Below are 22,859 nucleotides of genomic sequence, written 5' to 3'. Positions count from 1 at the left end.
ACGCACCGACCCTAAATGATGGGAAAAGGGCAAGCGAATAGGGACCGTGCGCGTTGGAGGGTCTGCCATCTTGTGGCCTGAATCGGAACCATAAACATATACATTTACACGTCACTTTTTCTTGTGCATAGTAGGTTCTGCCATCTTGTGGGCTACATCGGAACAATAAACATCACATTTACGCCTCGCGCCATAAATCTGACGGCTCCTGTGCTGCCTCCTACAATTCATGCACGCTCCCTAGGTATAATGATGTCTGGAGGAACGCGGCTCTGGACATAGACACTGCTGGCCGACTTCATGTTATATTTCACGAAGAGTTCAGAACAAAATTGGAATTTCGAGTTTTGGTGCTTAGAAATTTTAAGTTAAAATAAAATCCATTTTTGCATGTTAAGATTTATTGCACAGAAAAGTCATACCAAGATAAGTTGACAGCGATTTTGACAGCTCAGACAGTGCACGCATTATTTTAAATGTCTTCTATGAAATTATGACTTTTACTTAACACTTGTACAGGCTTTGCTATCAAAATTGTTGCCAAATTAGCTTGCTATTTATTTGAATAGCAAGCTGATTTCATTTGATTTGCTCGATGACGTCATCGTGTTTATGAAACAGTACAGAATTACAACAGAACAATTACACCTTAGTAGTCTCATCCGTTGTCTCCTCACGTAGTGGTTCCCTCCAGCCTGGAACGAATATGGTCTTGACTACAGTAGCTAGGGGAGCTTCTACTGTCACCCACAAGATTGCTGCTCCGGCGAGGGACAGGAAGGCTGTCCCTGCCAGGATCATTATCTGTGAAGTAATATTGGTATTTAAATACAAGTAAATTGTAGATAGAGTTAGACTAGGATAGGTCTGCAACGATTTTGATAGCACACGCGGTACAAGTGTTTTTTTATACGTCATAATTTCATAGACGTTTGACGTATAAAATATAAATAGAGCCGGGAACGGACACAATATAATCCTAATATTCTTTATTGCACAAATTAACCATTTTAGACAACAGATGGTCTTATAGTTAAAGAGCAATCTCTTCCAGTCTTCTGAGTAATGGAGAAAAGGAAAATAAAAATAAATAAAAATAAAGTATCTAAAAAGGATCAGAGACGTCATGATTCCGATATCAATCAGGTAACTGAAACTAAAGGTACAGATGATAACCTTATTCATGAGTACAACAGACCGATACAAGTTGAATACGGATTAAGAACTTTAGAGGGTGGTTCGCAAGATAGGCCGGTGACATCGCCAAAGATCGGAAGGAACTGGATGCAAACCCGAAGGAACTGGTGTACTGGTGTACTGATTGACGACCGGTTTGGCCTAGTGGGTAGTGACCCTGCCTACGAAGCTGATGGTCCCGGGTTCAAATCCTGGTAAGGGCATGTATTTGTGTGATGAGCATGGATATTTGTTCCTGAGTCATGGGTGTTTTCTATGTATTTAAGTATTTATAAATATTTACATTTTATATATATCGTTGTCTAAGTACCCTCAACACAAGCCTTATTGAGCTTACTGTGGGACTTAGTCAATTTGTGTAATAATGTCCTATAATATTTAATTATTATTATTATTTATTACTGATAACGCTATACGTACCAGGTAAATGTCAGATGCGAAGCCCGGGACCCTCTGTGTACCGATAAAACCACGTTGAATGATCGTGTGTATCAGGAATGCGCTGTACGATACTCGAGCTATCCAGGTGAAGCCACGCCATTCTAGGAGACCACGAACTATGTCTGAAATACACGTTAGTCATAAAATTGTAGAACATACGTATACATACATGGGTGAAGAGGATCAGCAGTGGCAGCATGGTTCCATTTTTATCGGTTGTCACTATGCCCGTCACTTTCGGACTTAGATACTTGTTAGAACGTGACAGGCATGGTGACCAATGATAAAGAGCCGGCCATCTTAGCCCTACTGATTCATTTCTATTTATTTTTTTCTATAACACATTATGTTAGATTTGAGATGAGGTGGATATTTCGGAATGATTGATGACTTGTAATTAAATAGATTGTTTTGAAACTGCAGGTAAGATAACGCATCGTGTAATTTTTCTAAGTATAACATTGTACATTGAATAGTTTACATTGTAAACCAAGAGATTGAGTACGTACGTACCTATTTATTGAAATATGGAAAATTTGTTCCTTTCCGTATAATTCCTGACCCAAACTTAGGAAATCTGCATACTTTTAAGAAATACATATTAAATCCACTAGCGTGGGTACCCAAGTGGGTAAGAGTGGGTGCCCAACGTGTCCATAACATGTCCTCTTGTGAAATAAGAGAATCCCTGTGCCTGGTTATAGGAGGTTAATAATTTCAACGTACCTTCTGCCTTAAAGATGCACCCCATCAGAATCACAATATTGATCAGTTGCATGGCAGGTTTCCTCAGAACGGCGAAGAGGATCTTGGTCGTCATCGTCGGCTCGTACCCGTCCGTGTAGAGGAAGGTGCTGGATAATACGCAGACGAAGCCTAACGGGGAGAACAGCCAGACAACCCAGCGATGTCTCTGAAATTATTATATCTATCAGGCGCGAGAATGTTTCCCGGAAACAAGTGCAGTGAGTGCCCAAACTTAAGTATCGCATAGATAGATAGATAAATCATTTATTTGGCAGCTGCAAAAACACACAATATAAAGTTTAAATCATCATAAAGAACAAAGAAAACAAATTATTACAGGAACAAAATAAAAATAGCACAAAAGAAAATTGAGACAACAAAATAGGCATAATTAATAAACAATAAAATAAAATAACAGTACCTACCTACATACTGTGTGCGTTGCAGCAGGACAAAAGGGTCACGGCCCAGTGATACTCTTCACTCTTTCGAGTAAAGCACTGGTTTTCTGCCTGAACCCAGGTCACAGCAGATGTATAAAATGAGGGTATGTGTGTGTTACATGTTTATAATATATAAGTCGTATGTGATAATAAATAAGTCGGCAAGGGTGTGAACAGTGTGTCTGCCTGCCATCTCCACCATGTTAGATTCTGAAATCTGCGACCAAAAAGCCGTATGGAATACCAGCGGTTTGTTTATCGAGGAGAATCTTTTTAAAAATTTTATAATGATTTTTTGGATTTCAGCTCTCTCAAAGGCGGGGGTATATCATTCCAGCATTTGGTCGCAAGATAACGGAAACAACCGGTAAAGGCAATTGTCCTATGAGGATGTACTTCTAAAAGGCAACGTCGAGTAGATCTTGTGCCGTGTCGAGTGTAAAAAGAAGAAATATTAATTTTCGAGTTAAGATACATGGGTGACTTGCAATTTATAACACCGAAGAGAAGACAGGCAAGGTGTAAATGTCTGCGTGATACCATATTCAAAGTCGAAGACTTGTTCAAAAACGGCGTGATATGGCTCCTTGGAGGAATTGTGTAGCAATATCGATGACACGCATTTTGAACTTGCTGTATTAGTCGACGAGTTTTCTGTTGCAGACGAGGCCCGTACACCACATCGCCGTAGTTCAACTTTGACAGTATGAGCGATTCGCATAAGGTCAAGCGAACTTTTTCGTTTAGAAGGTTTCTTACTTGATACAAAATTTTCAGTCTAAAAAAACAAGATTTGGCTAACTCTGCTACGTGTTTTTCAAACCTTAACTGGTTGTCCATTATTATACCAAGATTTCTAGCCTCTTCTACTCGCTCTATCAATGAGCCTCTAATATTTAGTTGAGGGCTACCGTCTAAGATTCGAGAAATTTGAGTTTTACTTCCCATAATCATAAACTTTGATTTAGTAGGGTTTAGTAACAGACTGTTTTGTTCAGCCCAAGCGGAAATACTTTCGAGATCTTCATTAATTTTATTGATTGACTCAGCAAAGTACATCTACTACGGGCCGAGTAGTACATCTGAACATCATCCGCATATAGAGAGCCTAGAACAGGCTCAGAAACCTTATTCTTCTATGTAATATGGAACTTACTTCTGAAAAAAAACAGGACTTTATGTACAGTATGGTTGAGAAAGCTCAACAAGTTTCAAAGCCGATTTTACGCCCTAATTGAAAATAATTTCAGTTCGAGTTCTTATAGGTATTATAGAAAATAATACCAGAAATTCTGAGGAGAGTCCTTTACGTTATCAGACCAAGGAAAAGTTACTAGGCCTCCGGAGAGGCGTGTGTGTGAAGCCATGGCATAGATGAAACGGTATGTGTGTACAGTATGCTGCAGAGATAATTGACGCTCCCATGCAGACATTAGTTTGACTGTTCATGGTACCTTGAACTTCTCAGCGAGGGCCTTCTCGTTGTTGAGCCAGCGGAAGGCCAGGAGGCCTGCAGCGAGGCCTACGACGTAGGTCGACAGGTTAGTGTGGGAACCGATGTACATTTTGCGGAATGTGTCGTAGTTCTTGTACACAGTTCGGAACATTCTGGAAAAAGCAAACATTGGTTTATAGTTTTTATAAAGTGTTATAGATCGTGTTATTCACAACGACGCCTGCATTGACTCGTATTGGCATGGTATTAAAGGTTAGATTTGATGAATCTACGCGTCATCGTGGATGACACGAACTATATCTAAATCAACTGAATGAAAACACAGACAAAGTACGTTCACGGTGATAATGAATAAAGTTTCCCGGGCATTACAATCGTGAAAAAGTAGGCACATACGTTTCATCTACGTCAGATCCTTATATATGTTTTTTCACGATTTTATGAATTGCCTATGGGGAAATTGGTTTTACATGACCCTTTCCATAGAATCCGTCATCCCGACATATCTTTTCTTTTCGTTTGGCGTTTGTCTTCATCTTGGCTTGGCCCCCAAAATGCTTTGCTTTGCCTCCGAGCAGTGCGAGTCCTTACTGTTGGAAAGATAACGAGAAAGCCAAAGGTGATACAACTCACTCGGGAGACTGATAAGCCACCGCATCAAAATCCTGGAAGTATGTGTGTGCAGCGGGTATCACTAACGAAACGACAGCCAGCACACCAATGACTAGCATCTGCGAGCGTGGACGGCGGCATACCACACACACTAGTAACCCTAGGGCGAAGAGCTGCGTGTCCGCTGCCAGGTACCTTAAACATAACATTATTATGCAGACTTATGTGCGTGAACGGAGGCATACCACGTAACCCAGTAGCCTAAAGCGAGGCGTAGACTAGCAAAAACTTGCATGCATCTTGATCAGCAAACTTGATCAGAAACCTCAATGCAATGAAAATTGCAGGTAAGTTCTTGCAAACTTAAACCTCGCTTTAGAGCGTAAAGTTGGGCGTGTCCATTGTCAGGTACCTGAATCAGGACAAAATTGTTATTTTTGTCGCATGATGGACGGTGGCATGCCACACACAGCTGCTGCTAGGTACAGTGAGTTGCGAAATTGCGTGTAGAAATTATGAATAAATTTATTGATAAGTCGCCATTCACTTTTGCAGCTGATGGTACCTCAATACAACATTGGAGGAAGCAAACTAACAAGATTATTAATACATTCACTACCAGCGACCCACTAGGCGGGTTCTCTATAAGCGCTTTTCCCTATAAAGCGAAAACAACACGTCTTCGGTTACAAGAATAGCGTGTAGCTCACGCTAGCAGTGGCAGCGATAATAATAATGTAGACAAGTTTTCTATAAGAGAATGAATGAGAGAGAAAGATAGTTTTTAAGGCTTTAGACACTTACCAACCCTGAGGCAGACAGTGCGAGTCATCATATATATAATTGTTGATGTACAGCAGATGCGCCCACCAGTACTGTCTGCAGGCCTCGGCCTCGCCCGTGACCACGATGTCCCACTGCGGACCGTCGCCGAAGTGACGGTTCAGAGTCATGATCGTGAACATCACGAGGGCTAGGCACGGGGTTAATCTGATGATAAAATAGGATTTCAAGAAAAAACGGAAACAGTTTTTTTTTATCAAAGACTTTGTAGAACAAATATTCTCGGTGTTTTTAACGGCACAAATATTGGTCACTTTATTTTCTAGAATATCTTTCATTCCGAATCCGATCCAGTGAGGCTCTTTTTGGTTCCTTATGCAAGACACAAAACCAGGAGTATTTATTTCACTTTCACCAGAGTATCGCTTTACGACTTCACTGACGCTATTACTATTTTAATGTTAATTGTAGTTGGATGTTGTTTTACTGTTTCAATTACTTCCAAAGTAGATTTTGAAACTTCATACCTAGCTGGGCTAAAAAAATGTTATATCAGAAATCCGCTTCATAGTATCCTCAGATTAATCTAAAGACTTCCATTTAAGCAGTCTGAGTCTGCGATCCACCTGAATTTTTACACTTGTCAAAAATAGGTACCCAGTCTCAACTATCAAGCAGTCCGGTAAATTAAAAAGAAACAGCAAACTTTCCGCCCTCACCTTAGATACCTCAGCAACATGCCCCTAGGCCAGTCCCACAACGTAATCTTTCGCTTTTCCGCCTGCAGCTCAATGTTGAAGGCCACCAGGAAGCCAGACATCATGAAGAACGTATACGTCACTACGGGACCTTGGATGAGGATGTTCTTTTTAATGTCATCGTACGCCTGGAATCATACAGCCGGATTACTCTTAACTCAGTTGGTTGATATTTTTCATTGAAATATACGACTAGCTAAAACCACGGCAGAATTTTCTGAAATAATAAATATAAAAATCTCACCGTTTCAAAATAAAGAGGGTTCTTAAGGTAAGAGAAGCCAATTGCCAGCGCAGTATGGGTTGAAAACACGCCGAATATCGTCAAGGCCCTGTCGACAGATATTAAAAAAGCCTGCTTAGTCTTGTCACACGCAGTTCTTTGGTTTTGGTAGCACGAGGTTTATTTTAGACATAATAAAAACTACATTAATCCATTGTCCTATCCGGACATCCAACCAGTAGGGCTAAGATCATTTGTCACCATGCCTGTCACGTTCTAACAAGTATGTAAGCGCGATAGTGACGGGCATAGTGATAAATGATAAAAGCCATGCTGCCATCGCAGTAGGGCTAAGATGGTCGGCTGCTTATCATTCATCACCAGGTCTGTCACGTTCTAACAAGTATGTAAGTGCGAAGGTGAAGCATGACATGACAGGTAATAAAATGCGAACATATGATACCGCTGCTGGTAAAAAACAATCCCTTTATTAAACGAAAACATAAGTCTTTAAAACACAAGCCAAAGCTTCGGTACTAAACGGCATCCGCAACAAACTTCGTCCAATGGTGAAACCTAGTATGTAACCTGTAAAAAGTCGATGTATCATAAAAACAAATAGGTACTTAATCTAAACATAAAGAAACGAATTTTACGATCACTGAAAACTGTCCGAATCTCTTTATTTCGTTTACCAAAACGATGCCAGTGAACGGCATGTAGAATATTTTCTTTTGTTTTTAGATAATCCATTGATACATTTTTATCTCCGTAATTAACTTTGAGATTCTTGTAAGCTTTCTAATAGGAAATATATAGAAATCATCATCTTCCTGGCGTTGACTCAGGTTTTTGCCACGGAACATGGGAGCCTGGGTTCCGCGTATCAACAATTAAATGCAATATCATTGGAACATCGACATCAAACATTTATCCAGTAAATAGGCCACAGGAGCACTTTTACATGTACTTTTTACTAAAAATAACAAAATAAGTACACTAAGAATTTGGAATCAATTAAATCTTAGATATTTTATTAGAGATGTATACAGTCTCTAAATGTCGTATTACACAAAAAAACTATGATAAAAAATACAACCAACAAATACTAAAATTCTTTAGAGATATAAAAGTCTCTAAATATAATTTAAAAAAACGATCATTAAATTATTAAACTAAATAATAAATAATTAAAAGACAATAAATTAAATCAGACAGTCAAGAACCGAATGAAGTGTCACACGTTAATGCCACTCAAAAGTAAAGTTACATACTTATAACATAACATATAGCTTGTGTAAGCTTAAACAGTCCGATCTCCAAAAATCCTCCGGAAATAAGCTATATGTAATATACCTCATTGCATCGATGACTTTAAGCCTCCGCAATCTGTGGTCGGAGCCTGCGCTGCTTGGGCTTGTCAGTCTGCACCAGTTTCTTCGCAACGAGAACGCCAGCAAGTAGGGGTTTCCTGAATGCATGAATGTGTTTTAAAAGTGCAGGCCCCTGTCAAATATCAAATATCAAACATTTATTCAGCAAATAGGCCTGTTTCACTACAGTGACAATTCACCTTTGACAATTTGCCATACATTGCTGGTTCAACAAGTATTATTATCTAGGTACCGTTGTTACTTATCCGAAAGTTATCAAAACAAAATTGGCATTGTCAGCGTGTGAATAAGCGGCAGATGTCCAATTTGCGGAAAGTACGTAAATCTTGGAAAAAAACTCCGAAATTTCGTTCTTCATACAAAAAGCTAAGAAGTTTTCGAAACTTTTCCAGATGAAAATATACCAATTTTATAAACACTCGGCCGTGGTATTTAGAAAAAGAGTGAAACCGGAGAGTCCCGACAGTAACAACTACAATTTATTTTCCAACATTATAGATATAATTGATTTTTTCATTCGAGTTAAAAATAAGAATTTGGGATAATTTTATTTTGTTTACTTTTAGGTATTCCTATTGGGTTACTGATCTCTTCTAGAATAGTAATAGATATCGTGTATTGGCTCACCTGGAGTTGTCCCTTTAAGCTCGTCATGCAAAGTCCCCAATGCATTAAGTATTATTAAAGCTATATAAACTGCTGTCATGATATAATCTCCGATGCTAAAATATCTTTTCGCTCCATGTTTCTTGCACGTTGATATATTTGACAGTCTGAAAACAACTTTATTAAATGTTAGTGTTTTTTTTATTCAGAATTGGACCAGGCTAACTCTGCTTAGACAGGATAATGAGGGGAAACGCCATCTTCTGATTTTTATAATTTCTATGTAACTATAATGACACTGCCATAATTTGCTTTGTCAAAGCCGGTGCAAAGTTAGCTTAGACATACAGACTTCATAATTTAAGGATTCTTTTGAAAGAATATTGACCATAGCAGGTATATTTCTCGCCGTTTTAAGTTAGGTGCCTTTTATAATACTGGCTATGAGTAGTCGTCTTGAAACAATTCAGCGATAACTATATACTTTGTTAAGGCGTTTGACAAGAAACTTCAAAACAAAATTTTGGGACGACGTTTGTTGTTACCAAATGGATCAAACCCTTCTTTAAAACTATTAATTAAGTATCAGTAAAGGCACAAAAAGTTACATTACCTAGCATTTAGTTTGTATTCACGCCACACGGAAGCATTAACGCATTCCTCAAGAATCAACTTTAGGTCCTCTTCTATTTCTAAGTTTCTATTCTGTATGAAGCCCTTACAAGTTTTAGTAATGCATAGAGCTCTGTGAACTTGTGTGTGGTTAAAATGCTTTCTTTTATATTCAGAGTACTCCTGTAAATAAGATATTGGTTATTGTTTAAAAAAATTGCTTAAAAAAAATATAATCTTTAAAATAAAAACCTAAAAAACTATTGCACTTAAATTTGTAGGATCAGTCAATGTGAATTTCTCCGCTACGATGCAACCTGCCATCACAATCATTATTGCATGATAGTTTTCTAATACTTGCACATCATTTTGATATATATTTTCAAATTTAATCTACGTTGCTCTTCAAAAATTGTCTAGAAATTTGTAAATAATCACAGATATGGTTGTGGCGCTCACACACCGGAGCGGACCCCAACCAACGCCAAGTCAAGTAAAGGGCACCCAGATAAAAGTTATATCTCATCATCATTACATCTTTATGTAACATACCCTGATGGTCCTCATGAGTTCAGGATTATCCCCGGGGTAAAGGTCAGCGTCCACCATGCAGTATAGGCCGCCCGGATCGGCCAGACACGGGTCGAAATCGTCCATTTGGTACAAATCCGGCAGCTTGTAGTATTCTGTTACTGGAATAAAATAAAATTGAGATTGAGAGTTTTGCAACAACTACTGACCATCGGATTGTAAAGAAAAACTTTAACCGCTGGAAGATCAGCAAACTATAGAAAGCCATATTTGCCTATTCAGTTGCTTAAAATATTAAATAAAAAAAAATTAAAAACCCCTTAAGCTATGTGCCAAAAATTATTATTTTGCCAACAATGCCTTACTTAATTTTCGAAAAGAGCTCGATACTTTTCAAACTGCGGGATCGATTTGTAACAATCATAGCTAAGAACCACCGCAAGGAAACTCGATTCACGTAAAAACCGCATCGAAATCGGTCTATCCGTTAGAGAGCAAAGATGCGACAGACAGACATCGGTATCAAACATACCAATGTCAGTATCAAACATATATTATAACATAATTATAGTTGCCTCTTTTTGTGTCGGGGGTAAAAAATAAGAAACACCCTCGTGACAGAAGACGAGAAAAGCCGACTAACCTAGTAGTAAACTGCAAAATGATAATGAAATATTAATATAATGATTTTTGTGTGACGTATTGTATGTGTATTAATATATTCAATAAAATACCAGCTGAAATAAAGATATTGCCTATCAATGAATTCAAAAAGACATTGTATAAAATACTAATTGACAATTGTTTTTACAGTATAAACGAATTTTTATTGTATACGTTTTAAATGTTAATTGATATCTGAAAATCTTTTATAATTATTCCATCCTATTTATTATTATTATTTTTTGTAATTTTAATATTTTCATGCTATTGACTCCTCATTAAATTATTCCTTATTAGTTGATGTTAAATTATATTAATCATATAAATATAATTCATTTTAATTGACCGAGTGATCTAATCAAGTTATCACTGACAACTGTTCACATGTCTACATGGACTGAATATATCATGGGACACAATGCTTGTAATTTAAGATCTTATGTTACCATATGTTCATTGTGAATACACGATTTCATTTCATTTCATTTCAATTTGTTCACTCTATATTATTTTATTTCTTTTTCCTTCTTGTCTGTTACCTTTCGTGATTTTTCTCACTTGATGGTCTCATCGGAAGATCAGCGCTGGAAGCCACCAGCAACATGCTGAGATGAGACCATTTCGTGGCACTTTATACTTCCTTTGTTTTTGTTATATCATGTAATTTAATGTGTTTTGTTTGTGTTTACGAATAAAAATTATTCTATTCTATTCTATATATTGTTTTATCCATTCGTACTTAATAATGCACGTTGTACGAGTATCTTCAAGGTTAGAAAGGTTAGTTTTACAAACTTGACTATTGTTAAGAGCTCTTGCACGATGGCAGCATTGTGTCAGAGCTTGCAAAATTCGGGTCTTCTCGGAGAACATAGAATTTTTCTCAGTTTTTCAGAATGTTGTGGAATGCAATCGATAGAGTTATGGACCCGGGTGCGTCCTTAAACTACGTCCGAAAGAGAGGTATGGGCAGTGTGAATGTCATCTCGCTTTGTGTGGGAGGGGACGGCACAGCGGATGTCATTCCAGATCTAGAGCAGAGCCCAGCTGGGGAAGTACCTCCAACTTACAGAAAATCGCAGCCAAATAATACCAGACCCTATTCATAGTATAGTGTTGTGTTCTTGCCGGTGAGTAAGGTTGCCAGCGCTCAACGAGGGTGCAGAGTGTTAGGGTCGGCAAGGCTACGGAGACTGCTTACCATCAGACGGGTCGAATGCTTGTTTGCCACCGACGTAGTATAACAAAAAAAACTATCTGTAGTATAAAATTTTAGACATAGTCAAAAAATCTGATATCATATAATGAAAACTAGAAATAATTACTTACAATTTAGGGAATAAATGATACCCGAACACTGATGAACTAAAAATAGTAAAATTGCTAACTTCATTATGCCTAAAAAAACTATAATTAAATAACAAATAAAAGACAACCGTTGATCTGGTTGTCGGCGACACTAACTCGTAAAATAATGCGTCATGAAACATTCACAAATAACATGCAACTGTTCTTTTTAATTAGGGTTCAACTCGGAGAGCTTATAAGTATGGGTAAAAATAATACTTAGTTAAACCCAGAGAGTCACTGGCCTATCGGTATAATCTAAAACCATCAAGTGTCTCAACTACTCCAAATCCGAAATAAAAAAAAATAAAAAATAAACATTTATTTCTGACCTTGGTCCATACAGTCTTAGTTTAATTTTATTTGTTAAACACACTAAAAATTATCTTATTATTATACTAAAATTTAATTTTAATTTTAAAATTAGTATATTGTATCATGTTTTAATACTTAAATCAGGTTGTAATATAGTTTTTTTGTGAATTTAAAAACTTTTGGAGCACAATTACGCAGTATGGATGAAAGTAGGCACATTTTACGGTACTAATTTCATTATATTCGTAGAAATCAAAAATAATTATATCAAAAACTACAAGCTCACCAAAATAATACTGAAAACACCCAGACACAAACTACGAAAAATTGTAGGATTAATTACTGGACATAACACAATAAACAAACACCTACATACTCGTAATATGGGTAAAACGAACAGTCCCATGTGCAGAGCGTGCATGGAAGAAGAGGAAACAGTAAAACATATTCTCCTAGATTGTAAACAGGTGGAAGTATACAGGAACAAATACCTAGGGACTCCGTGCACACTAAAGGAGGCAGTTAGCAACCTGAAGACACTGCTAGGTCTCGTGGAGGAGCTGGGGTGGCTAGAGTAGCGCTACCTCGTTTTCACGAAAAATAGATACAATGGTTGTTGATTTACGAAAAATGCCCAGCATAACTAACTACTTAACTATATCAAAAATGTCCAAGAAATCAAAAAAGGAACCCTTACAACGCTGCGCGAGTCTTACTTAATTTAATCACCTACATCAACTACAAGAATTGCATTTAAGATACACGTGTACATTTTTACTTACTACATGGTAACATATTCTGACTATACATGAACATTGTTACCGATGTCTTAAAATATCGATATTTACGTAAATGCATATTTAAAATCAGAAAACATGTTTAGAATGCAAATCATTTCATTGAAATGACGATGGTGCGCGCACATAATTCGGTTCGTGTTTTCATTTGATTTACCATTTATTAAAAAAAACATGAAAAAATGTTAATGATAAGTATCTACATGCGTTTGTATTTACGCAAATGACCCCTTATGATTCTAAAGTCAAGATAATGAATTATTTGATGAGCGGTCTGGCCTAGTGGGTAGTGACCCTGCCTATGAAGCCAATGGTCCCTGGTTCAAATGCTGGTGAGGGCATATATTCGTTTGATGAGCACGGATATTTGTTCCTGAGTCAAGGGTATTTTCTATATATTTAAGTATTTATACTATATTCTATATATTGTTGCATAAGTACCCACAACACAAGCCTTATTGAGCTTACTGTGGGATTTTAGTCAATTTGTGTTTAAAAATATCCTATAATAATTATTTATTTATTATTCGGAGAATCAACAGCTATCAATTACACAATAGGTATATATGTAAATAATAAAGAGCCAATTATAGGTTCCCACCGGTCGGTAGCAACAGGTTAACAAATAATTGTTGGTTAGCACTAGATTTTTTATAACTTATTTATTTATTTCGTTTGTGTTAAATTCCGAGTTTTTGCTGCGTACGTACGTATTGCTGCTTTACCAAAACAAAAACGACAGACGACAACTATCCCTACTGATATATAATAATATATCATACTACAGAAAACTAGATCCTGTTAAAAACCGAACCTGCAAAAAACTGGACGTCAGTGGGAAAGAGCTCTAACGTTCACACGAGCATTCTGTTTGCGGAATACTGTACGCACACTACAGAAAACTAGATCCTGCTATAAATCGTACCCGCAAAAAACCAGAATTCATTGGGAAAGAGCTCTAACGTTCACACGAGCATTCTTTTTGCGGGGTAGTCTACACACCCTACAGAAAACTAGACGTCAGTAGGAAAGAGGTCTAACGTTCACACGAGCGTTCTGTTTGCAGGGTACTACACGCATACTACAGAAAACAAGATCCTGCTAAAAACCGTACCCGCAAAAAACTGGACGTCAGTGGGAATGAGCTCTAACGTTCACACGAGTATTCTGTTTACGGGATACTATATACACACTACAGAAAAGTAGATGCTGCTAAAAACCGTATCCACAAAAAACTAGACGTCAGTGGGAAAGAGCTTTAACGTTCACACGAGCATTCTGTTTGCGGGTACTGTACTCTACAGAAAACTAGATCCTGCTAAAAACTGTACCCGCTAAAAACTGGACGTCAGTAGGAAAGAGGTCTGACGTTCACTCGAGCATTCTGTTTGTGGGATACTGTACACACACTACAGAAAACTAGATCCTGCTAAAAACCGTACCCGCAAAAATTTGACGTCAGTAGGAAAGAGCTCTAAGGTTCACACTAGCATTCTGTTTGCGCGGTATACTGCACGCATACTACAGAAAACTAGATCCTGTTAAAAACCGTACCCGCAAAAATTAGACGTCAGTAGGAAAGAGCTCTAAGGTTCACACGAGCATTTTGTTTGCGCGGTATACTGCACGCATACTACAGAAAACTAGATCCTGCTAAAAACCGTACCCGCAAAAAAACGACGTCAGTGGAAAAGAGCTCTAACGTTCACGCGAGCATTCGGTTTGCGGGATACTGCACGCATACTACAGAAAACTAGATCCTGCTAAAAACCGTACCCGCAAAAAACTGGACGTAAGTCGGAAAGAGTTCTTACCTAATGGGGGACCAAAGTAAGCTCATTTTACGGTACTTACCTTTTTGTGGGAGTTAAATTAAGTGGAAGACTATTAAAAAGCCTTTCACTTACAGTATCTCCCACAAATCTTTATCACGCTGCGTACAAAATGGCCTCCAAGAATTTACCTTCCAATAATCACTTTCCGAAGTAATAGAATAGTAATAGTTAATTAGACGGACGTGTAAAATAATACTATTTACATATAAATTATTATTTCCGATGTGAACGCTTATTCTCAACGTTTTAAAAATATATTGGTTGAATGTCGGCCCGATTCTAAGAATGAGATACGATAACGATAAGTTTTGGTTTAGATAAGTTCCCATTTAGATATCGTTTGTATGTCTTATAATTGACAGAAGCAGCTCGATTCGGGCAACCAATTTCACTTTGACGTTAGAAATACCGTAGATAGATCTTATTGGGATCATAGCGGAATCGAAATAAACGTCAAAATTGACATATCGTTTAGTTATCGATCCTTTGAAGATCTTTCCAAGATCTTAAACGTGTCTTAATCATTCTTCGAATCGGGCCGTGTGCTCTACTCGTATTATGGTAACATTTGGAATCAGACTGCAAAGCGTCATTGCTGCAGACTGAATTGCTGCTGCAAATGTCAAAGTCAATTTATTCTTTATTCAAATAGGCCTAGCAACAAGCACTTTTAAATCGTCAAGTTTCACAAATATCATCTTAATCTAAATATCAGAGCAATTTATTGATGCAGTTGTTATTAGTCTTAAACATCCGGGCATCAGCATTGATTCTTGGCCCGCTTTGTTTGAAGAAACATCAGTTTTGAGTTTTGACACTGAAATATCCAAGCCATATCGTAAGTTTAGCAAATTTTTGACGATTCTTAAAGTTCAAATCGGACCGTCTGACTTTTGCATTTTGCAGCATCAATGCATCCAGCAGCAATGCTGCGTCGCAATACTGCCACAGTAACGTGCAGTCGAAACCGAAAGTTTCCTTTACAGTAACAGTCACGCAAGTGCAAGCGCGTCGCACTATATAATAATCATATTGAATTGTATTGATATTTGATTTCTTTTTCTAAATGAGGTTCTAGTAGTAGTTTATTTATTGGATATATAAAATTCATCTGGGGGCACGGTAGTGCCCCCGCCAAGATGAGCCAAGCGAAGCGCAAGGGCACTACCTACCTTTTCTCGAAGCGTTTCGGTGTTTTTTTGAACACTCATAACTTGGGTATGGATTATACCAGATATTTTATTCATATCTGAAAAAATAAGATTTTATTCATAACACTCACTGATGATCATCAAAACGGTTTACCATTGAATTGCCGACAGACATTTAATCGAATATTATTTAAAAGACAACGTTTCAAGTATTTTCTTTTCATCGACAAGTCATTACGTTGAGGACTCGATACTAGGTAATTTGAACAGAGGTATTTTAATTGGTAGTTGACTTATTTCAATAAAATTCACAGTTCGTTTTTTTGGGGATCGCAGTTCTAACCTAACCTAACCCACTTCTGGCAACAGTTCGTTTTCTTGGTGGTCGCAGTTTTAACCTAACCTCACCCACTTCTGGCAACAGTTCATTTTCTTGGGGGACGCAGTTCTAACCTAACCTAACCCCCTTCTGGCAACACTTGGCTCTGTGACTTGGCTTTCTTGGGAGTCGCAGTTCTAACCTAACCTTACCCACTTCTGGCAACGTCGAAGAAATTAATTGCAATGTTTTGTCGTTGTGCCAATTATGTCAATTTAAAACAAATCGGCGATTAAGTAACATTCGTTAAATAGTATTTCTACTTAGTAAGATAAATTTAAATAAATAGTAGTTGAAATAAAATAACGCCGAACATTGTTTTACTAGTACTAAAGTTTCGAGGAATTGTTGTCGATGAAATAATATTCGATGAAAAGGTTGTCGACAAAACAAGGGTACACCTCATCAAAACTCTAAGGATACTTCCTGAAGTCCTAAGAGTTTATTTTTTATACTACGTCGGTGGCAAACAAGCATACGGCCCGCCTGATGGTAAGCAGCCTCCGTAGCCTATGTACACCTGCAACTCCAGAGGAGTTACATGCGCGTTGCCGACCCTAAACCCGCCCCCCTCATTGAGCTCTGGCAACCTTACTCACCGAGTAAATTTGAAATGAAAATATCGGAATATTCAATTAAATATTTCCCAACAGACTTTCTCCAGCAACAATGGGTGCTTGTGGCGGGTTAAGGGCACACAGAAGCACCGGTTTCATGTCTAATCTTCTTGGCTTCGTTTGTTTGCTTTTCCTCTTAAGGCCGTGGCGAGGCAAGTTGAAATCAAGGCATTTATTGGTTGGCTATTTCTATAATAGTCTGTCAAGCCATTTCCGTCAGTAGAAAAAAGCGGAAAATTTGAAAAATGTAGGCGAGAAGATTTAATGTCCCATAGGGAATTTGAAATTCGCGCCTTTTCCTAATGTTCAAACTTGTTTGAACGGCTATATTAAAATTTTATCAGTTTAATGCTAGACAGAGACAGTCAGTTCAAAATGCATCTCTGACCTTGTCTCTCTATCTCTCTATGTGAAACGTGCCTAGGAATTGAAGTGTAAAAAAAAGACTTTTTCAAAAGAGCAGATGGAAAGTGACGTCTAGGTGGATTAAATACTTATTATAATAAGTGTTTCTATGAAATTATGGCGTATCAATAACACTTGCACTGCGTGTGCTATCCAAAGCGTTGCAGACTTATCTTGGTCTGACTTTAACTAATTATAAACGTTATGACGATTAGATATTGTTTCACCGATTTTAACAGTAATTCATTTACTTCATCGTTGTTAGTGTTGTTACCTATGATTTAATTATAAATCCACAATCTCTTGTGTTATAACACACTGCAGTCATTACAATATTCTACATATGTGACATTATCTATGAAAAGGGACCTTTTTGTCGAAGGCGCCTACGCCGCACTGCGTAGCGCGGCGTTGTTTATAATATGGGAGCATCGTTGATAATGGCGTAAGCGCCACCTACAATAAGGTCCCTTTTCATAGATAATGTCACATACAGTAACATAATTGATTTAAAATACAGGGTGTTTATTTAGTCACCTGCAATAATTTACGGGGTGAATATATAGCACATACCGAGCAACTTTTATTAAGGGACCGCGAAAAAAATATTGGCTGTTTTATACATTTTGGCTGTCTGACCATGACATTTTCTATGGAAGAGTAATTTTTTTTTCGCGTTTTCTGGATTGGTCCCATAGTAAATGTTGCTCAATATGACCTAAGGTCAGGTAGGGGAAGTGCGCCATGCCGTCTAAGTGCGCCTACCTTGAATATATCGAAAACTGCTTATATACTACTAATATTACTAGTATTCTACAACACTCTTAGAGTCTCTTAGTTTGGACTCGGGTATGTCCTTAAACTACGTTCAAAAGAGAGGTATGGGCAATGTGAATGTCATCTCGCCTTGTGTGGTAGGGCACAGCACCGCGGATGTCATTCCAGATCTAGAGCAGAGCCCAACTGGGGAAGTACCTCCACCTTACAGAAAACCGCAGCCAAATAACACTTGACCCTACTCATAGTGTTGTGTTCCTGCCGGTGAGTAAGGTTGCCAGAGCTCAACGAGGGGGGTGGGGTTAAGGTCGGCAACGCGCATGTAACTCCTCTGGAGTTGCAGGTGTTCATAGGCTACGGAGACTACTTAACATCAGGCAGGCCGTATGCTTGTTTGCCACCGACGTAGTATAAAAAAAGTCTAAGTGTTTACTAGTAATGTTAAGTAGAATACTAGTAATATTAGTAGTATATGCCTAAGCAGTTTTCGATATATTCAAGGTAGGCGCACTTAGACGGCATGGCGCACTTCCCCTACCTCACCTTATATATTCACTTCGAAAATGATTGCAGGGGACTCAATAGACACCCTGTATTTTCAGTGCATTCGAATAAAAGTCAAAGTGGCTGTTTCACAGCAACATGGCACTATTACCACACGATTAGTCATATAAACAACGGAAACAAACAGCCACACATCGGAACCGGCTAATCGTTTTACAGCTGCTAATGATAAGATGCAACATTATGAACTTCCCGTTTTATGGCTAGTGTTGGGAACTCGAGTCTTTTGAGTCTAAATTTGAGTAACTTAGACTCGTTTTTACAATTTTATTTATTTATTTAATCGTTATTTATTTATTTAAATAAATAAATAATAGTAACTTAGACTCGTTTTTACAAGATTCGGTGGTTACATAACTTAGGGCTCAAAAGACACAAAACCTGCGCAGTGACCAGAATATTGACTGGACACTGTAAGTTGAACAAACACATATTTCAAATTGGAAAGAAACAAGATGCGACATGCAGTTCTGCCAGGGTTCAAATGAGACTGCAATGCACATTCTCTGTTCCTGTGGACCACTAATGTCAAATACCTACCTACATGTGCAACCCTATGAGGTACAGAACATTACGGACCAAAGAATCTGGAATTTATTGGATTCATTCAACGGGCATTAGTAATTAACTTTAAAGGGCCGTCACAATAGATTACTGCTTGGTCGACGTGGCACTCAAAGGCCCACAGCAGCCCAAGAAAAATAATAATAATAACTTACGAGTTTTTAAGTGCCTAGTTCTTTATTAAGTCTATTTAAGCTCAACTCAAAGGGACTCAAGCCTCAGAATAGAAACTCCATCAACAGTTTGATAGGTTTTATCTAAATAAAAGTAAAGAAAAGAGGCGTTATTGCATACAATAACGCAACAACATCACACACAAATCATAATTTGTGTACGTAATAAACCATAAATTGTACATGAAGACTGCTTTTTATTTGTAAAAACAATGAGAGAGGACAAGTTAAAAAGATCTCGAGTTTTGACATAATTATAAGAGTCGGTGAAACTGAGTCGAGTCTATAAGCAGAAGACTCAAAAGATTCGAGTTTAAACCAACACTATTTACGGATAGTCAATTAGTTACTGTAATATTGAACTTAGAAATGGGAAATGGAAGAAGTGTGAAGTAATCGAGAAATTGCGGGATCTTAGGTAAGTTCAGAAAAACTAATGGGTTTATTAATAGTACATTACTATAGAGGCCGGGAAACGTAGGGTTGCAGGCCAAGTAGATATATACGGCTGAGCGTAGCGAAGCCGGATAGAGATACTACGCGACCGGCAACCCCGTTTCTCGCCGAGATATGTATAGTTCCTTTCTCAAACTTGCAATTAAAACAACAAATTGTAGTCAATTTGTTTTGGGGCGACCTACTCGGCTCGCCACTGTATCAGCGGTGTACAAATTTGCGCGCGTAAGTCCGCGCGCCAGCGCGATGAGCCACCGCCGTTGCTTAGCAACGAATATGCACAACAAATCACCATACCAAGCTAACTGAAGCTAGTTGATGGTTGGATGCCAAGACGTTGTCACAATTTGACGTTAAAAAACAAAAGAAGGTTGCTTTACAGTCCTAGGTGTGTAAGGCAGTATGAAATTCCTTTACATATCATCTTCACTCATCGCACCTGATATGTGGTATTTCCGGACCTAATTTGACGTAAGTCATGTGATCATTTTATAGCAAGTTTGAGAAAAAGATCTTAGCAAATTCAAAATATGTTTGAACATTTGGATGTACCTCAATTCCAAAAACAGCACAAAAAAAACGCTAGTAGTCTAGCTGTATGAGCGTTCGACTTTCAATCAGGAGGTCGCGGGTTCAAGCCCCGGTTCGTAGAGTCTGACCAAGATAAGTTGGCAGCGATTTTGATAGCTCAGATAGCGCAAGTGTTATTTTAAACGTAAATGATTTTGAATGATTTACTTAACACTTGCACAGGTTGGGCTATCAAAATCCTTGCCAACTTAGCTAGACTCTCTTGAATGAGTTTTCTGGAACTTATGTATGTCCGTCATTTCATATTTTATGACGCTTTTCAGTTTAGGAATAAGGCCTTTTTTCCCCTCTAACTTGGAATGTGAGATAGCAGTCGCTTTCTTAAAAACTAGTGTATATGCTATTATGGTGTTAGTCGTCAAGCGGACCCCAGGCTCCCATGAACTGTCCGGTACAAACGCAAAGAAGATAATGTACAAAACTCTTCTATTTGAATGCCAGTTCAAATCACTGTCATACACTGACTGTGTAACTTAAAGAAACCGAAAAATTTTAACAGTGTATTCCTGGTCTTATTTAGAGACTAAAATGTCATTTAGACTTCGTAGTTTCAAAGTAAATACCAAATTAAATAAAACATCTTATTGTAACTAAGTAGAAAACGCCTTTTTGATGGCAATGATGCACATGGCACTATGGGGCGTAGTCTAAATATTCTTATTGATAGATGTCAAAAAATTACAAGTAACCTTTGCAAAAACTAGGTATAACAAAACATTACAAATTCATTTTCTATGCCAGTTTTACCATAACATTAACTTTTTATTTAAAAATACATTCGAAAACTGGGTTTTTTTTTGCGATAGTTATTAAAATCATATATTAAAATCATATAAGTAACATTTTTTCCTTCTTTTGGCTTCTTAGGAAAAGTGCGTAGTTAAAATCTATTGGGTTCCTCATGTCACACCGTGTATACCAGGCACACATAACTCATTGATAAAAGTACAACATAGCGGTTCAAGCCAGAAACAGATAAGCTAATCCATTGCGTTGCACCACAAAGCCTATAAACTAAAACAGAAACACATTTAAAACCTATAACATTTCAACGTTTCCTCGATTCGAACTCTATTATCGAGGGAATACGTCACATTATTCCGCATCAAAGAGATTAAGATAAGAGTTTGTGAACGTTACTGTGTTATCAAGTTAAACCTCTGTTAATAAAAGCTTTGAGGTTTAATAAAAGCTGATCCGAAAGTCCACGTCGTTATCTGCGCCAGATTTCGTGTTGTAAATTAATGACGTTGGCCAACATGAGGGCACAAAGATTAAATGTGTTTCACCATGTTTTCACCTTTGGACGATACCTACGTGTTTTTGTGTCGTTAAAATGATAAGTTTCAGTCAATTCCCGTCGGTTAGTATTTAACCTTTTGACCGCCAAAGACGTCATATAACGCGCGCGGCTACAGCAGTACAGCCCAATATCAACCTTCATGCGTACCGACAAGGTTCACGATTACGCGCCGCGTACTATAGGCGTGGCGTTCAAAAGGTTAAAGATCTCACCGTCAAAGTCGTAGTTGAAAGTTGTAGTTAATGTTACACAAATCGATCTTAATAGTTTAACCCTTTAGGGGCAAAGGTCTCCAAAGGTCCACCCTATAACCTCATATTTTTGTATTTTTTTGATTGGGGATGAGGCTTGAATTGAGGATTTTTTCAATCTTGCCCGTTAAAGGGATAAGAGGTTTATTTCTTCATGTAAATACAAAAATCACTATACCTACATATGTATGCCTATATTGCCTATAAGATTTAAGGGGTTTCCCTCATTCCTCATGGTCCCATAACTGGAATTAAATTGCTGAACGACCAATCTGTACCTAAGTACATGCAATCATACAAAAAAATATTTTTTCTACTCGTCGACTGTCATGGTTGAATTAAGATTTCGCATACCAAACTCGTATACAAAATCGCGTACTTTTTGGCTTCTCTACACAATGGGCCATCATACTGGCCCACTAAGACGGGCCAACGTGTAGAGAGGGTAATAGTGGTGTCGGATGGCTTATGGCGCGGCGGGATGGCGATGGGATGGCCACGGTGTCGGTTTTTCGTCCGTACATCAAAGGTAGTGGGCCAGCGATAGTGCGTGTGCATCTACACGTGGCCCATTCCATAGTGCGTGCTCTCCACCATCCAACCATCGTATGGCCATCTCGCTGGGCCATCGTGTAGAGGAGCCATTTCATGTATGGGCTTTCTACTCAACTCTTCTTCCTCGCGTTCTCCCGGCATTTTGCCACGGCTCATGAGAGCCTGGGGTCCGCTTGACAACTAATCCCAAGATGTGGCGTAGGCACTAGTTTTTACGAAAGCGACTGCCATCTGACCTTCCAACCCAGAGGATAAACTAGGCCTTGTTGGGATTAGTCCGGTTTCCTATAAGATTGATTTCGATACGCTGTAG

The 22,859-nt window shown here is 38.1% G+C and overlaps 2 protein-coding genes across 2 annotated transcripts in view; one reads left to right on the top strand and one right to left on the bottom strand.

Annotated features, from left to right (window-relative positions):
- Positions 1-22,859, top strand: part of LOC133527638 (nose resistant to fluoxetine protein 6-like) — a 356,837-nt gene that overhangs the window by 308,802 nt on the left and 25,176 nt on the right. The window lies entirely within an intron of this gene.
- Positions 643-12,552, bottom strand: LOC133527861 (nose resistant to fluoxetine protein 6-like). Its single transcript, XM_061865054.1, has 13 exons — positions 11,796-12,552; positions 9,825-9,964; positions 9,274-9,455; positions 8,682-8,827; positions 8,017-8,131; positions 6,682-6,769; positions 6,399-6,565; positions 5,701-5,886; positions 4,918-5,091; positions 4,283-4,436; positions 2,365-2,551; positions 1,618-1,760; positions 643-804 (listed from the first exon to the last, which is right to left on the bottom strand). Exons 1-13 carry the CDS (start codon positions 11,857-11,859, stop codon positions 643-645), a joined length of 1,908 nt encoding a protein of 635 aa, XP_061721038.1. The 5' UTR covers positions 11,860-12,552.

This window comes from Cydia pomonella, chromosome 18, assembly GCF_033807575.1.
Source record: "Cydia pomonella isolate Wapato2018A chromosome 18, ilCydPomo1, whole genome shotgun sequence".
NCBI classification, from domain to species: domain Eukaryota; kingdom Metazoa; phylum Arthropoda; class Insecta; order Lepidoptera; family Tortricidae; genus Cydia; species Cydia pomonella.
Note: the sequence above shows the minus strand (reverse complement) of the source record. Positions and strands in the feature narration are given on the sequence as shown.

Excerpts from the sequence above, each read along its gene's own strand:
- LOC133527861 (XM_061865054.1), bottom strand. The coding sequence starts at position 11,859 with ATGAAGTTAGCAATTTTACTATTTTTAGTTCATCAGTGTTCGGGTATC. Across the intron at positions 9,965-11,795 it reads TATCATTTATTCCCTAAATT|TAACAGAATACTACAAGCTG; the intron begins GTAAGTAATTAT and ends ATTTTATTCCAG. Across the intron at positions 9,456-9,824 it reads AACTCATGAGGACCATCAGG|GAGTACTCTGAATATAAAAG; the intron begins GTATGTTACATA and ends TCTTATTTACAG.